General features: G+C 53.2%; 1 protein-coding gene across 1 annotated transcript; it reads right to left on the bottom strand.

The window, feature by feature from the left end:
• Positions 1-178: 178 nt before the first annotated feature.
• Positions 179-16,345, bottom strand: LOC132236132 (phospholipid-transporting ATPase IK-like). Its single transcript, XM_059699523.1, has 24 exons — positions 16,244-16,345; positions 15,704-15,817; positions 14,506-14,607; positions 14,123-14,184; positions 13,517-13,589; positions 13,313-13,383; positions 12,771-12,853; positions 11,552-11,710; positions 11,146-11,234; positions 10,423-10,613; positions 9,946-10,337; positions 9,406-9,594; positions 9,198-9,328; positions 8,201-8,365; positions 7,964-8,075; positions 7,104-7,179; positions 6,795-6,879; positions 6,286-6,526; positions 5,976-6,199; positions 3,128-3,211; positions 2,358-2,591; positions 2,041-2,179; positions 1,715-1,842; positions 179-640 (listed from the first exon to the last, which is right to left on the bottom strand). Exons 1-24 carry the CDS (start codon positions 16,343-16,345, stop codon positions 431-433), a joined length of 3,456 nt encoding a protein of 1,151 aa, XP_059555506.1. The 3' UTR covers positions 179-430.
• Between the last annotated feature and the right edge of the window lie 2,840 nt (positions 16,346-19,185).

The following is a 19,185-nucleotide window of genomic DNA, read 5'->3' as shown; positions in this document are numbered from 1 at the left end:
ATACCACCTCACAGGGTGTTGTGAAGACTTAGAAGAATGTCAAATGTTTTTAATATTTAGACGACATTAATGGAATCTATACTGTGTAAGAATTACATGAAAATGGACATTAGGTAAACTGTACCAGATACCAGAAATGTGTTGTTCAAAAGAGCATTTTAATAACAGTATTAATTTATAGACTTCATGGCCTAATTAATTTTTTCATTATTACATATACCAAAAAGGAAGAGAGAGAGAGAGAGAGAGAGAGAGAGAGAGAGAGAGAGAGAGAGAGAGAGAGAGACTGCCCTTCCACAATCAAGGAGGAGCTCATCACAAAGATGATTTCCTCAGAGGACACCTTCCCCCTCCAGTGCTAGAACCTATTCTCCCCCAGGAATGACATCTTCTACTGGTACCAGGGTGGCTTAATGCTCATGGAAAATCATCAGATGAAATCTATGCTTGTGGAATGATCCTCATCAGATGAGTATTTGTTGACCAATGACCTGCGCATAATTGTGCCCTGTGTGATGAGGTCTGCATAGCCTTCTTGGTGGGAGAAGGCATAGCTTGAGCGACGGGCCCGTGGCACCCCAGCCGTCTCCTCAGTCGGGACCTCTTCCACCTCCTCTTCTTTCTCCTCCTCCTTCTCTTCCTGCAGAGTAAAGGGGCAAGCAAGGGTCATCAAGATCTCACACTGTGCAGACTGCTCTTGGGTTACCTGCTCCCAGTGGCTACCATACATTGACCAGGCTCTTCCTACCTAAGTTGACCCAACTAGAGTCCTCGATGGGACCTGATTCTGGATCAACTGCCAAGTGCCTTAAGTGCGCTCGTATATCAAATGCAGGAGAAATTAACCACGGGGTAGCCATGTCTCCAGCCTGTGTGACAAAACATGGCAGGTCTGTGGCCATATCTTGGTACACTATTCTAGTCAATTCTGTAGCCCAGCCCAGCAGCTTGTCCTTCTAGGTTTGTTACCTGAGACAGTTTAAGTCCCCCAACATTTTTTCATTGTGGTAAAATAGACACGAAATGTCCCATTTTAACCATTTTTAAGAGCATAGCTCAATGGCATTAAGCACATTTAGTCACACTGTTATGCAACTATCAACTCCCATCCATCTTCAGAACTTCATCTTCCCAAATCCAAGCTGTCCCCATTCAACACTAACCGCCCCCCAGCACATGCTCCCACTATCTACTTTCTGTTTCTATGAATCTGACTCATCTAGGGACCTCCTCCTATGAATGAAACCATACAGTATTGTCCTTTTGTGATTGGCTTGTTACTGAGCATAATATCCTCAAGGTTCATCCACATTGTAGCAGGGGTCAGAATTTCCTCCTTTTTAAAGACTGAATAATATTTCACTATGTGGATGGACAACACACTGTGTTTATCCATTCATCTATCGATGAACAGACACATTTGGGAGTGTTTTTAATCTTTCGCCTAAACCTTTTCCAGGTCATTTCTGTCACCTCAACCCCCAAGTCCTAGATAATTCATGGTGGAAGTCGGACGAAGTCAGAGCTGGAACCAGGCTGGCCACCTCCGCTCCGGGAAGCATGGTTTCCTTTCTGGGGTCCCAGAGCCCATTACTTGGCCTCCCAAGAGGGCACTGGGTGTGCGTCTGGGTCTCCAAACCCCTAACCCCAGCTCTACATCTCCTTGGCGTCCCTGCTTCCAGCAATGTGCAGTGGGGACCCCAGCCACCCTCACCTTGAGAGGTAGCTGCTTGAGGGCTTGGTAAATGACACGGAAGGCCAGTACAGGCAGGGTGTTTAGTGACACATTCAGCATGACCACCAGCAGGACGTAGGGGTGAGATAGCACGTTTTGTTCAACAGCTGAAGGAGACAGGGCAGGGTCATGGCCTGCCTCAGGGTTTAGCCTCCCTAGAGCCTGCTCCAAACCCCCTCTTCCTGACACCCACCTCCTTCCTCACCCTTAACCCCCAGGGTGCCTTTGTGCAAATTCTCTTACAACACTGGTCCCACCCATCTCCAGGGCTGCCCCCCCCCCCAATCTCTTACTGGAAGGCTCACACATAAAAGGGAAGGTTATGGGGGAGACGGTGAAGAGCCAGACGCTCTGGCTGGCCCTAGTTACGACTATGTAGAAGCAGAGGCTGAAGAAAATGGCCAGCACGCTCAGGATTGTCCAGTACTTGATGATGAGGATGACCTGAATGGGAAAAAGGAGGGTTAAACCAGGAGGGCCAGAATTCCAGGCAAGGCTATGTGGAGGAGGTTGAAGGGTGGCACCTGCTAAGGCCTCTCAAGGAGGGTCATCAGGTGATGAGACTTCCATGGTTGGTGTCCAAAGTCCCCCTGGGAGTGGGGAGGGCAGCAGCCCTGCCTACCTCCATGGTGACTGATAGCAGGCCCGACAGGGCCATGACAGTGGCAAAAGACTGATAGTCACTGATGGGCCCAATAATGTCATGGCTGATCCACAGGGTCATGAAGAAGTTGACCAGGGAGGTTCCTGTGCCATGGACAATGGCTTGGAAGAAGACCCAGTAGTTGAAGAGCTCATCCTTCTGGCCAGCAATGTACAGCTCAGGCAGCTCCAGGCTCTGCTCATCACTCACATCCTGGAGTGGGGGTGGTGGTGGAGGAATTCTGGAGGTTGGTTTCCCAGGAACATGCGTGCTTGGCATGCCTGAACCATGCATGTGAGAATGGTGAGATGGTGAATTTTGCTACTGTTTTACCAGTGTAAAAACTTAAAAAAGATGAAATGCTATGTCTCATTCCTCAGGTCACACCAGGAAGCCTCAAGTACTAATTGTTAGCCCCCTGTGGTTGGTGGCTCCTGCCTGAAGAGCATAGGCATGAGGCACTTCCGTCATCCTAAAGGATCTACTGGACTTCCCTAATCTGGATTACGTAGCTAGACCCCTATTAAAGAGGAGAACCATCTTTTCTGATCTCCTCCCCACTGTGAGATTGAGACTCGTGGGAGGTAGCTGGGCAAGAGAGCTTCATCCACTGTCAAGTTGGGCTCTGGTGGGAACAGTAGTACTCTCCCAGTCCCATCCCCACCCTAGCCCAGCACCCTGGAGGAGAAGGCGGGGCAGAGACAGGAGTATCTTCAGGGAAGGAGGAAGCAAGTCCTTGGCCTGCTCACCTGTTCAAACAGTCCGATGTACAGAACCGGGAGGGTGGTGTACAGCAGGTTGAAGAGCGCCAGGAACCAGCTTTCATAAAGAGGCTAAGGGTGGGAAGGGATGGGAGAAGGTGGTTAGTGATAAGCCTTCAGATGCCAAATGGCCAGAAACCAAAATGTTCTTTACCTGAGGAGACCCACTCAAGTTAGCTATGCACCTGGAGAGGATTCCTAGTGAGTTAGGAAGTTGCATTATAATCAACGGATGATTAAGTTTGGAAAATAAAAGAGAGAAAAAGCAGAATCTAATTATTTTAAAATAGAATCATTGTGTGTTTAATATGAGAACTGCAAGTAAAGAGCTATAGGAGGAAATATGGCTAAAAAGTGTGGTTTTTGGTCATTTTAGATTTAGGGAGACACTGATGGGTAAAAAGGAGTTGGAAGAGACCCCAGCAGACAATGAGCTCAACCAATTCTCTTTCCAACGCCTGTATCCAGTCCAGTTAAAGTCTATGGAGGAGAGAGGGGTTCTGTTCCAAAAACCATTTTTTAAAATGTGGACAAATAGGGGCCACATGCTAACCTGACAAGCTTAGAGATTGCCGGTGTGGCAGTCTTGCAAACTCAGAGATCTAACATAACCACAAAGGATGGTCTAAAATGAAAACTTTTAAAACTAAAAGCAGTTTATGGTGGGTAGTCATGTCTTAGACCTACATCTTCCCTGACAAAGGTCAATCTTTACCTTAACTGAACCTATAGTCTTTTTGCATGTATAGCATATCTTTGGAATGTCACAGTAATTTTCCACTTTGTGGAGACCACAAATCCCCCCATTGTTATAATTGTTGACTGTTAACTATCCTGTACCCACCTATGTAAAAGATGTGTCTATCATTTTACTTTTCATTCAATTCCAGAGGTTTCCCTGCTTTGCTTTCTTTCATGCACCTCCCAATTTATCACTAATAAATTTCATGTAGCCCACTTGGATCTGCTCTTTTGATTGTTATATATAAAATGAGGTGCAAAACTGCCATTCTCTGGAGCATTTTCTTAATCTGCTGAAATTTTGCTTCCTAGCAATTGTCTTCAGTTTGGTTCAAATAAACTCACAAAAAATTCTCTACAGATTTGAATGTTTCTTACATTGACAAAATTTAAAAAAAATATTTTATTGATTTTGAGAGAGAGAGTTAGGCAGAGAAACAGTAATGTGAGAACAAAATATTGATTGGCTGTCCCCTGCATAACACCCACCAGGGATCAAGCCCAAAATCTGAGCATATTCCCTGACACAGGAATTGAAACAGCAACCTTTCAGTGCATGGGACAATGCCCAACCAACTAAGCCACATTGACCCAGAACTCAAAAACCATTTTATGCGCATTCTGCAAGCAAAAATATAATGATCAAGAATTTTATAAGAATCAAGTTTCTCACTGCTGGAGAAGTGTCATAAATGAGTACCTGGAAAAGGCTAAGCTGAGCCTTGTCTTGTAGGATTGGAATCAGAACTATCAGTATGAACTCACATAATTTTTAATATACACAAGCTAGATGGGTAGACATATAAATAAAAAATAGACATAGAGATGCTTCTATCCATGGGCTAATATGTGTACATTTCCTAAATCTGTCTATTGAGAGGGTAATAGCACCCAGTGGCCCTAAGCACACACTGAGCACTTAGCTCTTAGTGTCTAATACTACCCTTCTCTGATGAAAAGAACCAGGTTTCCTTATTAGCCTGGAACCTCTTGTAGCGCCAAAAATGAAGTTATGCTCAGGGAATAAAACAGGCCGGGGACAATCGGAGCAAAGAAATACACAATAAAAAATACCCAGGAGTCCAAACTGATAAAAATAAGTAATTTCATAAATAAATGAGGGAGAAGGAAAGGTTGGTTCTTCCTACAGAAGCATTCCAGTTAATAAGTATTGAAAGACAGAATGATGTCCTCAGTAAGACTAGGAAAAAAACAAAGATGCCAACCCTCACCATCTCACTGGGAGTTCCAGCCAGAGAATTTAGGTAAGAAAAGGAAATAAAATGCATCCAACTTGCAAGGGAAGAAAGGGAAAACACTATATTTGCAGATGACATGCAGGAAATCCCCAGGGATCCTCCAGAAATCTCCTAGAGTCAATAAAAAGAATTTAGCAAAAAACCCCATCTGTTTCTACACACCAGCAATAAGCTATCTCAAAAGGGAATTAAGAAAACAAATTCCATGCACAGCAGCATCTAAATGAATAAAATATTTGGAAACAAAAAAGTGAAACAAACAATTGTACTTATTCAAGGGTGCCCTCTGGCAAAGCTCTCTCTCAAATGCCTGGATAGCAATGACAGCAGCTTATTCGCTATCACAGCCATCTATTTTCAAACAATTTCCTGATACTCATGGGAAATCATCTTCCTAGGACTCTTCTCAGGCTCTAGGAGGCACACTTTTTCTTCACCACAACACTGTCAAGAGTGTCTTAAAGTTAGACCCAGACCCCATAGTCTTATCTTCTCTGGGGTTCAAGCTTTCCCTCTTTCCCCTAGAAAGATTTACCCGTTGGAGCATGTGCTGTCCTGCCCTGCCTTCAGAGCTCAAATCTGTCAAATATCCCTGAAAATGTCAGGCTCAAAGCTGACTGAGCAGAAACCATCCCCTCCCTTTATCTATACTCTATACCTCTCTGAGTGCCATAGAAATTATTGATAGGCCCTGTGACTTCAGGCAAGCCCTGCCCCATGAGGATCCTAGAGTGGAGTAGGTAGTGCCCACCACCCTTCTGCAGGCCATGGGAAGGGCACAGAACCCCAGAACCCCAACACAGAGAATCCCCAAAGGGCTGTTGCCTGCAGTGCACCTGAGCAGTGAAGCCACTGTAGAAAGCAAACCAGATCTGAACCATCATGATGGCCAGCGTCTTGTAAATGAAGTAGCGTAGGAACTTGCACACTCGCATGTAGGACCAGCGCCCGTGCACCAGCAGCAGTCGCCTCAGGAAGCGGAACTGGGCCAGCATGTAGTCGCTGTTCTGCACTGCCTGCATGCCCTCTTGGCCCGCCAGCCCTACACCGATGTCCGCAGCTGCAGGGGCATATGCAGCATGTTGGCCCTGGGCCACCCCCAGCCCACCACATGCCTTCCCCCCAGAACCGATGCCCACCACTCACTCTTGATCATGTTGACATCATTGGCACCATCCCCGATGGCCAGGGTTATTACCTTCTTGTATTTCTTGACCAGTGCCACAATCAAAGCCTTCTGCTTGGGTGTTACCCGGCAGCAGATGACTGCTTTGCACCTACAGGCCAGTTCCACGAAGGTCCGTTCCCGCCACACCTCGGGACTCTGGGGGGTGTTGGAGTCCTTATTCTGCAGCACTGGCCCTGCTACACTCTTCATCAGCTGGTCCTGGTTAGCAAGGGAGGGTGGGGGCGAGGGGGCACATCACTCTGCCTTCACCTCTCCCCTTAATGAACGTCCCCAACTGGCCTCTGCTCCCTCCTGGCCTTCTGCCCCAAACCCCAGTGTGGACTTGACCACATGGGCTCCAGTTCATCTGAAAACCATCTCCTAGCGTGGCTTTCATTTTGGCTTTTCCAACAGTCTACCCCCACCCCGTCCTCCCAGTTCCCTCCCCCATGTTAGGGACCCCAGTCAAGCCTGAGTTGACACTGACCAGAAATTCTCCACTAACGATCATGGCAGCCATCTCGACCTGAGGCAGGCTGTTCTTGGTCTCCTGGTAGGCTTCCAGGATTGCACTGCAGGGACCCAGTTGGGGCTCAGCCATGCCCAGAAACAAGCTTCCTTCCATCCTCCACCTCCAGCCGTGCCTCAGTTTCCCCTTCTGGGAGTCCAGCCTGGTGGAGGCTGAGGACACTCTGCTGATCCCCAGGGCCACACCTAGGTGTCCATGGGTGTTCACTATCCCCCACCCTGACCTTGCCCCCAACCAATTCACCTGCCCCCACCCCCAACTCCTTACATTATCTGCTCCTCATCCAGAATGTGCATGTCCTCCGACAGCAGCTGGCAAGCATAGCCAATGTTCACCGCGGTCTCTGCAAACCAGCCCAGCTCAGCCTCTGCCTGGGGCCATGCCCAGGCACTCAGCCCACTCCTGGCTATGGCAACTGGTTCAGAGGAGGGTACAACCCAGGCTGGCCAATGAGAGCTTGCCCTGAGATTTTGGCCTGCAGCTCTGAGCAAAGGGGCCTGCACTCTGGCTATCTGGGGCAGGGGCCAAGGGATCATTAGACTTATCAGGCTAGGGCCCATGGGCACTTTTAGGAACCCACCAAAAGAATTTATTTTAAAATCTGAATAATGCCGAAACTGGTTTGGCTCAGTGGATAGAGCGTCAACCTGCGGACTGAAGGGTCCCGGGTTCGATTCCGGTCAAGGGCATGTACCTGGGTTGCAGGCACATCCCCAGTAGGAGATGTGCAGGAGGCGGCTGATCGATGTTTCTCTCTCATCAATGTTTCTGACTCTCTATCCCTCTCCCTTCCTCTCTGTAAAAAATCAATAAACTATATTTAAAAAAAAAATCTGAATAAAACTCATGTTTTCCAGCCTTGACATTTGTCTTTATAACAACACCGCTGTAAAACGTCATTTTAAATATTTTGTGTGTATGTGCCTCCCACCCATAGAAGCACTAATTCAGAACCTACTGGCAACCACCTGAGGGAGGTGCCAGCAGTTTTAATCATCCCATCTTCCCTTCCCCAGGACAAAGTGGGGGGCAGGACTGAACCCAGACCAGTGGGATAGGTTGATGGTATAATGCTTGGGGCATCTATAAGTCCTTTCTCCCACATCAATGGCCACCCTAGGACCTACCTTGCTTGTCCCCTGTGAGTACCCATATTTTGATGTTCCCTTTCTTGAGACACTGGATAGTTTCAAGAACACCATCCTGAAGCCTGTCTTCAATGGCTGTGATTCCCAGCAGCTGGATGGGGAGTGAGCAGGAATAGAATGACTGAGCAGGGACCCAGTTAACCCCAGCACAAGTGGGAGATCCACGGTCCCATAGCCAGGGTGCTGGAGCCCCCTCACTTCTTGTGCCATGCTCACCTGGAGGTCCTGCTCTATCTCCTCATACACCTGCTGCAGGGCTTGGGCTCGGTTCTCAAGAAGGATCTTGGCTTCCTGGTGCCGCTGGCTCCACTCTTTGTACTGCTCCTCTTCCACCTTTTTGTAGGCCAGGCACAGTGTGCGCAGGGTCTCCTCAGCAAAGGACTGGGGGCCGGGCGGGCAGGCAGGTGCCACCCTGTCACATCTGCCTCCCTCTGCTTCTTTCAGCCCCTTCTCCCTGTGCTTAGGCTCCCTGAGCCTTGATTGCACTTCCCCAGTTCTTAGAAACTAGTTACCTGCCCTGGACTCCTGCTCCTGACAGAGCTGGGCACTCTGAGAAGTCCTGAATGAGACGCCAAGAACACTCTTTGCACAAACCCTGATCCCTGTGCTGGGTGAGGCTGAGGATTCAGCAAAGCCCTTGGGCAATCTCAAAGGGTCAGAGCCGGGCCATAGAGCGGTAACCTGGCATAACATGTCAGCCCCATGTTAGGCTCAGGCAGGAAAGTCTCTGGAGGTGGCAGAGCCCTGAGGACCAAAAGACCCCGAGTGACAGAGTGGAGGAAGGCATCCAAGCAGAGGGAACAGTGTGTGCAAAATTCCTGGGGCATCGCATGAGCATGGGGAAAATTGGGGTCCTGGGGAATGCCCTGTGGGCAAGGGGGGTTAGTCTAGAGAGGGCAGCAGGACACAGCTTTGAAAGCTTAGCTGAGACATTTGGGGTTCACTCATGGAGACAAAAGATTTGGGGCAGAGTGTGTCTCAGAACGCTCACCTGACTAGAAAAGGTTTGAGGGGGCTGGGAGCATCCAGGCCAAAGCCTAACCAGAGGGGGTCACTTGTGTCACTTAGAAAAAATGCTCCCTCTGTGAAGGGTTAAGGGCATAACCTGGCCAACTGTATATGACTACTCTGTGTACCTGAGGCCATTTCTCTGCACACCTTCCCTTCTCTTTACCCCCTCTACCCAGCCTCCCTCCCTTCTCACAGGACTCACAGTTAAGGCCTCTTCTGTAGCTGCTTTCACGATCTGCTCTTTCCTATACATGTCTTTCTTATGCAGGCGTTCGAAAAGGACAGTGTCTGCGCCTTTGGTGTAGAGGTAGATGGAGCCCTCGGGGTTTCGGACTGTGGAAGGAGAGGTCTGGGTGCCCATAAGTGCTCCCCTTCCTGCCAATCTCCAACCCTGGGCAGAGGGCACTCACCCAGAATGGACATCCGCTTTCGGATGCTATTGAAGTCCATCAAGGCCAGGACCTGGTATACCCGCTGCTCCCCCAGCTCCATCACCGTGATGCTGTCCTGTGTGCGTGCCAGGAACACATAGCCGAAATTCCGGGCTGCTGTGACCAGTGCCTCCTCATCAGGGGATGCTGCCTGGTAGAGTAGCTGGTCTGGCAGGGGAGGGGCCATGGGATGGGATGTGAGAGGGGAACATTTGCTGAGGACGTGCTGTCTTTTTTGGGAACCTACCACCCATCTTCAATGGACACAGTTGGTGCTCACCAGATATAAGACCATGGTCTCCTGGGCCAGGACAACCTCTAAGCCAAGTAAAAGAAAGTGGGCACTTGGGCCCCCATCTTGGGACCTCCCCTTCCCAGCTCAGTAACAGATCTCCAGCCTCATGCCTGAGCACCCTCTAAGGTGGGTAACAGGAGCCCTGGGGGTTGGGATGGACAATCTCGAAGGCCAGACCACCACCTCAGAAGCCCCAGGGCCCGTATAGCCAGCAAAGCACTCACTGTCTTTCTCCTCCACCATCACTGTGTGGCAGATGGCCAGGAGACGCCAGAACTCCCGCACCACCTTGTCCTTGTTGGTGCGCACAATACTCAGGAGCTTCGAGTTTCTGAACAGCAGCTTCTTATCGGCAAATGCGTTCCAGAGGAAGGGGTTCTCCTTATATATATTCTCCTGTTCTGGGCTGTAGACAATGCCGTTGATGCAGCACTTCTTGAAGGTCATGATGTTCTGTGTGAGCGTGCCAGTCTTGTCCGAGAAGATGTACCCCACCTGGCCCAGCTGGACATTGAGACTGGTGCTACGGGCTTTGGCAGGCAAGTCCTGGGGAGCATAGTACATCTCCACATCCCAGTCAATGAAGATACTGTTCCCCAGGTAGATGAATTCAGCTCTGCAAACACATGCCAGGTCGCACCCTGTCCCGTTGCCGACCTGAGCTCCCACGTCCCGCTAGCTGAGTAGTGCCCGGGACTCACGTGATGAACATGGCCATCGGCATCATGACGCTGAGCAGAATGACGAAGCTCAAGAGAATGAAGATAGACTCGGTGGTCAGGCTATGCGCGTGGGCCGTAGGCACATAATAGTGCTCGGTCTTGAATTCCGTCACCTTGCTCCAGAAGCCCAAGGTCAAGGCCACAGAGATCAGCACCACGAATATGCAGATCTGCTCAGCAAAGGGAGACAGCAGAGCCTGGGGGAGAACCCAAGGCAGCACCACACACCACAGTGTAAAAGAAACAGGAGAGGGGAAGCACCCCCGCTCCCCCATCAGGATGGGGGAGGAGGGCTGAGGAGAGGCGGCTGGCAGTCCTAGGGGGAGGGAACTTGCAGGGGTTTTGCTGAGTTCTATGGCTGCTATTATACAAATTATTACAGTGACTTATTTAAAAAGACAGTTGATTAGGCAAAAAGTTAAGAATTGTTAAATAAATGTCCACGGAGGGTAGGTGAACATTTTATTGTCTCCTGTAGGTTTGAAAAAATTTCAGAATTGAGAAATTTTTTAAAGATTTTGATTACAAGAATATTTTCTGGCCCACAGACCTCTGTTTGTAGGATCAGGCTGCACACATTTTGCAGAGGAAGGAAACTGAGGCCTGAAAAATGACAGCCTTTGTCTATGGGAAGGGCCCCTTCCCTTCCCTCTTTCGTGTCCCTCAACCCCCACCCCAGGGCAGGGGCTCTGTGAAGCTCACCATGATTACCAGCTTGTTCATCAGACGGTCTATCTTGGTCCTCTTCAGATGGATCTTGCCACAGTTCCTCATGATCTTTGTGTCAAAACCTGCATGGTTTGCATCCATCCACCTGTCCACCTGCCTGTCCATCCACCTCATCCTCCATCCCTCTGTCACCCCACCCCTCTACCCATCCATCCACCTACCTGACTAGCCACCCATCCAAGGGGGATGGCTCAATATGCTTATTTCCACAGTTTTAGAACCCAAAGCTCCATAGAAGCTGTGCCAAGAGCCCCACATCTTGTGGCAGCAGACACTCAGCAGGCAAGCCCTGGCCTTGTGATTTCTTGACTACAACTTGAGGGTTCTCACCCACCCCACCAGGGCAGCTCATGCTGCAGAGGCTTTAGAGTGGTCATACCAGCATAGATGACCATTCCATAGCAGGTGTCTGTGTTTCGAATCTTGCAGCCACGTAAAAGGATGTTGCCACTATCCAGGGAGTATTTCTTGCCCTCCCACTCCAGGTGCCCGGTAAAGTAGTGCATCCGACTGTTGGGTTCCTCACACACCACCTTGCCTGTGAGTAACAGTGCAATCAAGGAGCTGAGAGGCATGCCTGGGGTAGGGCCATGCTTCTCCAATGCAGGGTAGAGCAGGATGTGGGGAACACTCCCCATCACTTTCTGGCTCCAGCCACCCTCACAATGCCCAAAACTTGTCCCATTGGTACCTCAATCCTCCTGCCATGCAGCCTCCTCTTCTGGATGCTCCAAAGCTGGTTCTATTAAGCCTCAGGGCCTTTGTGCATGCTGTTCCCTGTGCCAGGACTTGCACCTCCTCAAGAAAACCCTTTCTTCTGATCCTTCAGTTCTCCCCCCCCCCCCCCCGCCCCACCGCCCACCTCCATTAATCCCCTTTCCTCCTGGTTACAATCCTGAGAGGTCACTAGGCATGTACTCCTGCCAGTGGTGTCTCGAATACCTGTGAGTTCCAGCCTCATCTCCATCATCCTGGGGACTTTGGGAACCAGGCCAGCATCTGGCAGACAGTGCCTAGCTCTCCACGTAAGCTAGGCTTTTCCTCAGATATCATGAAAATGAATGCAGCCGGTGCTTGAATATCAGGAACAAAAGGGTTGTGGCTCAAGAGAAAAGATTCTGCTCCAGCACCAATAAAGTAACTGGTTTTTGCAACCAGACAGGAAAAAAAAAATGTGTCCCCTTGCTGGGCCTTGGGCAAACAGTACTTGTAACCCACAGGTGTGAAATGTCTCACTTTCCAGGTGGGAAATAAAAATATACTGCAATGGGTGAGTCAGTTCCCTATCTCTCTACACACAACATGCTGCCTTTTTGATGAAATAACCAAAAACATTAAATGTGATCAATGTTTTAAAAATAAAAATGCCTGATAAAAGAGTGTTGCATGTTTTGTAACAATAACAGAAAACACCCCAACTGTTACATGGATTCACAGGCCTGGATAAGCTGGTCTGTTAGAAGCTATTTCACTTCCCTCCAGCAAACACCATTGCCATTTCCCCAAACCCAGTGATATGGGGACATTTCATGCCCACTGTACAGAGGGGCAGACAAAGGCCCAGATGGGTGGATGGTGGATGAACTACTACCTCTTACCTTGGAAGGAAGCCATACTCTTTATAGTGGTCAGCTCATGATGCGTGACTAACAGGGCCTGCCTATACTTCAAGTTGGTCTCCCTGATGATGAGAAGGCGAGTGTGGTAAGTGGTAGGAACAGATAGTACCCAGGCAAGACATCTCCAGCCCCTTTCAAAAGTCACTCAAACATTTTCAGTGAGCCCCTAATATGCATGCCAGCTAACCCTTGAGGAGTCTGAGGCCCAGAGAAAGAAAGCCTTGCCCAAAATCACACAGGGCATTTTCAAAATGGCTGAAGCCAGACTCCAGGCCTTCTTTTGGGCAGGTGTACCTGGAGCACAGTAGGGCTTCTAGAAATGTTGGTGCAAAGATGGGTCCCTTCACCTGATTTAATGTTATGGCCCCTGCCAGCTTGCAAGTGCCCCCAAAATGCTCCCAGAATGAATGACCTAAATATCCCAGTGGGCTTGGGGATCCACATTTTGTGGCTGTTGGGGAATGAGGAAGGCCTTGCTGGCTCCTAGGTCCCCAAGCCCCTACTGATAACCCACATCTCACCCGTCGATGTCAGCTGTTTCCACATAACACAAGCTGCTGGGCTCCGTGCTGGACAGCAAGACCATATCGGCCTGGGGTGGGGAAGGTAGGGATGGGAGGAAGGAAATAGCATTGCAGGAGTGGAGAGGAGAAAGACAAGCGGGAAGGCAGGCCCTCCCACCCCAACCCTAGAAGTGGGAAGTTCTGGGCTGGCTGACAGCTCACCGGGACAATGTTTGTGTCATGCAGACGGACCAGGTCCCCCACATGCAGGTCCTTCCACTTTTTATGCAGAAACCTATGGGGGGGGCAGGTGTAAGAGAGGGCCCCAAGCTGACCCATCTTTGAAACCCTTGGCCCTCTTGCCATCCTGAAGCAGAAAGAACCCCAGGAGGTGGGGCTATAGATGACTCCATGGTGCTTTGCTTCCCTGTGTGCCCACCTACAGGTTTTTGGGGCAGGGGGTTCTTAGCCCACACAAGAAGTCCAACCTTCCCTAACCTTGCCCCTTCCCCCAGTTTGTGTCCATTCTTCAGAATTTCTCTGCCGCCCTTTTCCGCTAAACTTTCAGGCCTGCAGGGTTAACAATCAGGTCCTCTGCCTCTGTCCTCATCACAAGGCACATCCCAGGCCTGGTAGACAGCAGGCATCTAATAAATAATGGCTGAGTCCCTGTCACACATCAGACTCAACCAAGATGTCTGGGGGGCATGGAGGGTTCTGGGCACTCTGCTGGGCACTCCTCCCTGATATGTATACACACACACACACAGTTGTGCTGGAGTTTCCTTCCTCAGGATGAACTCCCCAACACAGCACTAGAGGCCTCACCTCTCCCCCACCAGCATCTCGCAGGGCCTGTTGTTGACGGTGCTGTCACTCTTATGTCGCCCCTGAGTCAATAGGGATGGGTTAGAGGGGTGGCCCTGTCCCAGCCTTGTGCCTTGCCCCCACCCATCCTGCCCCCACACCACCCTGGTGAAGGGCCTAGTTGCAGAGCAGTTCCAGCTCATACACATGGCCCCTATAGTGAGCCCGCACCAGCCACATCTGTCCAGCGCCCTGGTGGGGGAAGTGGGAACTGCTGGGACAATAGCTATTGGCAGCAAGGGCCAAAGGGCCATGTTGTGCGTGCACCTGTCCCTTGTGGAAGCAAGACAAAGACCCCATCCTGCCCCCAATGCCCTCCCCAGCAGTTCCGTGACTTTACTTACGATGTCATCCACCAGGTCTCGGATGGCCCGGATGAGGAGGAGGCAGACGAGTGGGGCAAAGAGGGTGAACCAGGGCATCGTGGAGATTTCAGGAAAGACACCCTGACAGACAGGGGTTGTTCACACCAAACCACCACTCCTGACACTCCCCACAACTGCCTCCCCCTGCCCCCCCATCCAGACCCTCAACCTGGCATCCTGCGTCCCACCTGCCACCACCACCTGGGCTCAGGGCCAGCTACCTCCCCCCACAAACCTTGAGACAATGGCCTATTTCCACACCCTGCCCAGAACTCCCCCCCACCCCCCCAGCAAACTCATCTCCCTTTCATGCCCAGCTCCCATGTCACATCTTTCAGGTACCCCAAGCATGTTCCCTCCTCAGAGCCTTGGGTTTACTATTTCTCTCCCTATAGTTCTGCTTTTCCAAGTCACCCTTCAGGCCTGAGTTCCAAGTGAATCACAGACAAGCCTGGGTGGGAGAGTGGGTCCCCTTTCCATCACTGGGCCCTGCCATGTGGTTTAATGAGAGTGGGTGTCAGGGCAACTGCTGGGCCCTCCGTTTCCAGCATTGGACCTGCACACAGTATGTTCATGGGATCGATGAAGAAAAGGAGAGGGTCAGACCAGAATGAACTGTTGAGGGCGAGGCGGGGGGGAGGTCAGGGTGCTCTGAAAACTGCCACCCAACTGAGACAGGCCGACACCTGCCCTTCTGGCAGGGTCACCCAGGTGCTGGGAAGTAGCCCAGCAGGTCCCTAGAATCTGCTCTCAACCCTTTGCTCCTCACCCTTTGGAGTCAGCTGGGGGGATGGGGCCAAGGGGGTTATGTGGCCAAGGCTGTCTATCCTGGGGAGAGGCTGCACCCTCCTTGGACCTGAAGGAGCCACTCACGCACCTTCATCGCTGAATGTGTATTGAGCACCTCCCGTGTGCCAGGCCCTGGGCTAGGCAGGGGGACTCAGCCATTTCCCAGTGTGTGAGGAGGAGCCAGACACTGCCCCACCCCTGCCTCCCCATCCAACCAAACAACCAACCTCACAGACAGACACACATCCTCCCACCCCCACCAAGTGTCTACACAGCCATGTGTCAAAGGTGGTTAGGTAGGGCTTCCTGGAGGAGGCGATTCCAGCAGGTGGAAGGAATGGTGTGTGCACAGAGGCTGACCCTTGGGGCCACCCCCACCCTGCCCTACCTGGAGAATGATGATAAAAAGGAAGTAGGAGTTGGATATTCGGTGGAACTGCTCGTACAGGTTCAAGGGCAAGAAGGAGAAGAAGTTGTACTTGGCTGTGTGAATGATGTTGCCCTAGAATGAGAGCCAGCATGGGGGCACTGCCCAGGCCAGGACTCCACCTTGGCCTCACCCCACCCTTTAGCTACTATCAGCAGTAACTGAGCACCCAGGGCAGACAAAGTCTCAAGCCAGATGTACTGAGTGCTAGCTGAGGGCCAGGCCTTGAGCCAGCATTAACTGAGCCTCTACTGAATGCAAAGACTCAGCGAAGAGGGCTGTGGCCCCGTATTTCTCAAAGTGAGTCGCACACATCCAAAGATTTTCGGTAGAGCCTGATGTACTTTGAAGGTTTAATATTAACTGATTTTAATGGGAATGGGGTGGGGGGCTGGCAAGGAAACACAGGACATTCTAGCACCAAACTGGTGACTTGCTCATGATTAAAACTGGGGCCGGGGTTCGGGGAAAGCGTGGGGGGAGGTAGGAGGGGCCGCCCACCTTGTACTTCCGCCTCTGCCAACACAGGAAGGCCTTCTCCTTGAACTGGTTGTTGTAGGTCCTGTCGTTGGCCTTCACTTCCCAGGTGAACACTGAAGCCATTGGGGGGGAAGGGGTTTGCAAGGGGTGTAAACCCGCCTACTGATCCCCCAGGGGAGGGTTCGTGGCACCTGGGGAACCTAGACACGGGGTCGCCTGGCTCTTGGCCACGGGTGTGGGAGCTGGTCGGCCACCAACAGCCTGGGCCAGGGCCAGTCACCAAGTGTGGACACAGGCCCGCCCTTCTGCAGGCGGGGTCAGAGCCCAGCGGCTCGCCCGGCCCGGGCAGCCCGGCCCCTTCCGGTCTGCAGCCCCCAAATCCAGAGTCCAGCACTCAGTCCCGGGGGCTGGCACTGCTGGGACCCAACGAGAACCCCGCGGCGGGTCTGCCGGATGGGTGTGGGGTCTCCCCGTCAGCGAACCTCTGCATGGCTCCTGGCTTCCTCCCGGGACCCCCCAGCGGCCCTGAGCACGCACCTGCTTTCTCCTCCTCCTCCAGGGCCTCGCCGGGGGCCAGGCTGCAGAAGCTGGCCGAGCTGTGGGGAGGGCCGGGTCAGCCGGGGGCCAGCCTTTGCCAGACCGGTCCATTAGCTCTGCCTCCCGACTGTCACCTCCCGCCTCACGGCTCCCCTCGTCGGGCTCTGAAGGCTCAGCCTCTGGCTCTGGGTCCTTCCCTGGGTGCCCCCAGGATGAAGGACTCTAACCCCAGCTGCCGCTGCCCCCTCCACTGCCACTGCCCCCCACTGCCCCCCGCTGCTCCCCGCTGCTCCCCACTGCCCCCACTGCCCGCCACGGCCCCCCACTGCCCCCCGCTGCCCCCCACTGCCTGCCACTGAGCCCCGCTGCCCCCTACTGCCCCCACTGCCCCCCACTGCCCCCCGCTGCCCCCCACTGCCCTCCACTGAGCCCCGCTGCCTCCCCTTCCCCCCGCTGCCCCCCACTGAGCCCCGCTGCCTCCCCTGCCCCCCGCTGCCCCCCACTGCCCGCCACTGAGCCCCGCTGTCCCCCCACTGCCCCTCACTGGGCCCCCCTGCCCCCCCTCACCCCACCCTCAAGATTCCCACATGGACACCAAGCCTCCCCGGCGAGGGGCTCCCTCCTTGTTTGTTGACCGACTGTGTGGTCCGGGTCAGAGGTCGTGGCCCTTAGTGTGGCTACAGCACCCGCTGCTCCGGGTCTGAGTGTGCTCTGGAGGCGGCATCACCGTGAGGGAGGCAGACAGCAGACTCCCCCGAGCCCTGACACCGCCCCCCCCCGCCTCCTTCCTGGTCCCTCCTTCAATCGGGGCACCTCACCGCCCCCAGCCGCTCCCCCAGTCCTGCCCGCATGCCCCTGCCCAGCCGGCTGCCGCCTCACCCCTCGGGTTTCCGCTCGGGGTGCTCAGGCGGGCCCAGCTTGAACAGGCGCCTCTTCCGCGCTCCCCCTCTGCTCGGGCTGCCCCCCATCCTGAGCTTCATGCTCTCTGTCCTCCGTCCGGGGGGCCGCTGAATGGAAGCCCCTGGCGGTTATAGCCGTTGGGGGCTGTCAAGGGCCCTGAAGCCGCAGCGCAAGCACGGGCGGGGCCTAAGGGTGTTGTGGGGCGGGGCCACGGCGAGTGGGCGGGGCGGGGCCTAAGGGTGTTGTGGGGCGGGGCCACAGCGAGTGGGCGGGGCCTGAGGGTGTTGTGGGGCGGGGCCACGGCGAGTGGGTGGGGCGGGGCCTAAGGGTGTTGTGGGGCGGGGCCACGGCGAGTGGGCGGGGCGGGGCCTAAGGGTGTTGCGGGGCGGGGCTGAGGCTGCCTCACCAGTGGGGCCAGCATAGGGGCGCTGCAGTGGCCCAGTGGGCAGGGTCCTGCACCGTGGGGTGGGGTGGGGTGCGATGTGGGGGGGTAATAGGCACCAGGAATTACTAATTACTAATTATTAGGGTCGGGACCTGGTAGAGCTGGGCCGGAGTCAGGGGGAGGGGGACCAGCGGAAGTGGGGCAGGGCCAGGATGGGACTGGGTACCTGGGCGGAGTCTAGCCACCTGGGTTTTCTCACCTCTAAGCTGGCAGAGACCATCCCAACGCCAGGATATACCCCAGTGCCCTCCGGCTCCGCCCTGGTGTGTGCCCACTCCGCCGCAGCCTGGGCTCTTGGTGGGGAGCTTCCTGAGGGAGGCGAGGGGGTGGGAGGCAGTGGTGAGGCTGGGGCGGCCTCCAGGCGGAGGTGGGGAACCAGAGCCAGGAGAGCCAGGGCGGGAGGAGTGTGGAAGGGGCTGCTACAGTTACGGTCCCCTTGAGAGTTGGGGCTCAGGGGGCGGGGCAAATTTGGTGGCTGTGGCCTAGGAAATCCCTAGGGGAGGGGTTTCTGTGTCCTCAGCGGGGATCCTGCCCTCATGACCGTTAGCAAAAGCCAGCGTGACGGGGTGGCAGGGGCCTCCTCCTGGCAGCCTTCCAACACGTTTATGCTCCCAACATCAGGACCTGGGGACGCCACCATCATCTGTCCCACAAGGCTTTTTCTGGCTTCATTTTTCACTTTGAATAAATTAAAAGCAGAATCTTGAACAGCCCTGGCTCTCCCACCCCCAAGAGCCAGAACAACACACCAATAGGGTAGGATTCAGGGCACTGGGCACACACATTTCCAGGGATGGGCACACAGCACACAGTGGGCCGTGGCCACCCTGCCCTTTCCATGGTAGCTTCTTGGACATTCAACGGGACTTGGCTGCTGGCTCCCAACAAGGGGCAGGTCCGGGCCACAGGGACAATGACTTCCTCGGGGTGTGGCTCCACACCTGGCACCCCCAGACATCTCAAATCCATACATTTACCATACAATTATTCTGTCCCTGCCTGGGGGTGGTGGAGAGGGCGTTTGGACATTGGGGGGCAGAGAGGATTGAGGCATTGAGGGGAGAAGGGTCGAGGCATTGCC

The sequence above is a fragment of the Myotis daubentonii genome, chromosome 5 (genome assembly GCF_963259705.1).
Source record: "Myotis daubentonii chromosome 5, mMyoDau2.1, whole genome shotgun sequence".
Taxonomy (NCBI): Eukaryota; Metazoa; Chordata; class Mammalia; order Chiroptera; family Vespertilionidae; genus Myotis; species Myotis daubentonii.
The sequence above is the reverse complement of the archived record's forward strand: the minus strand, read 5'-3'. Positions and strand labels throughout refer to the sequence as shown.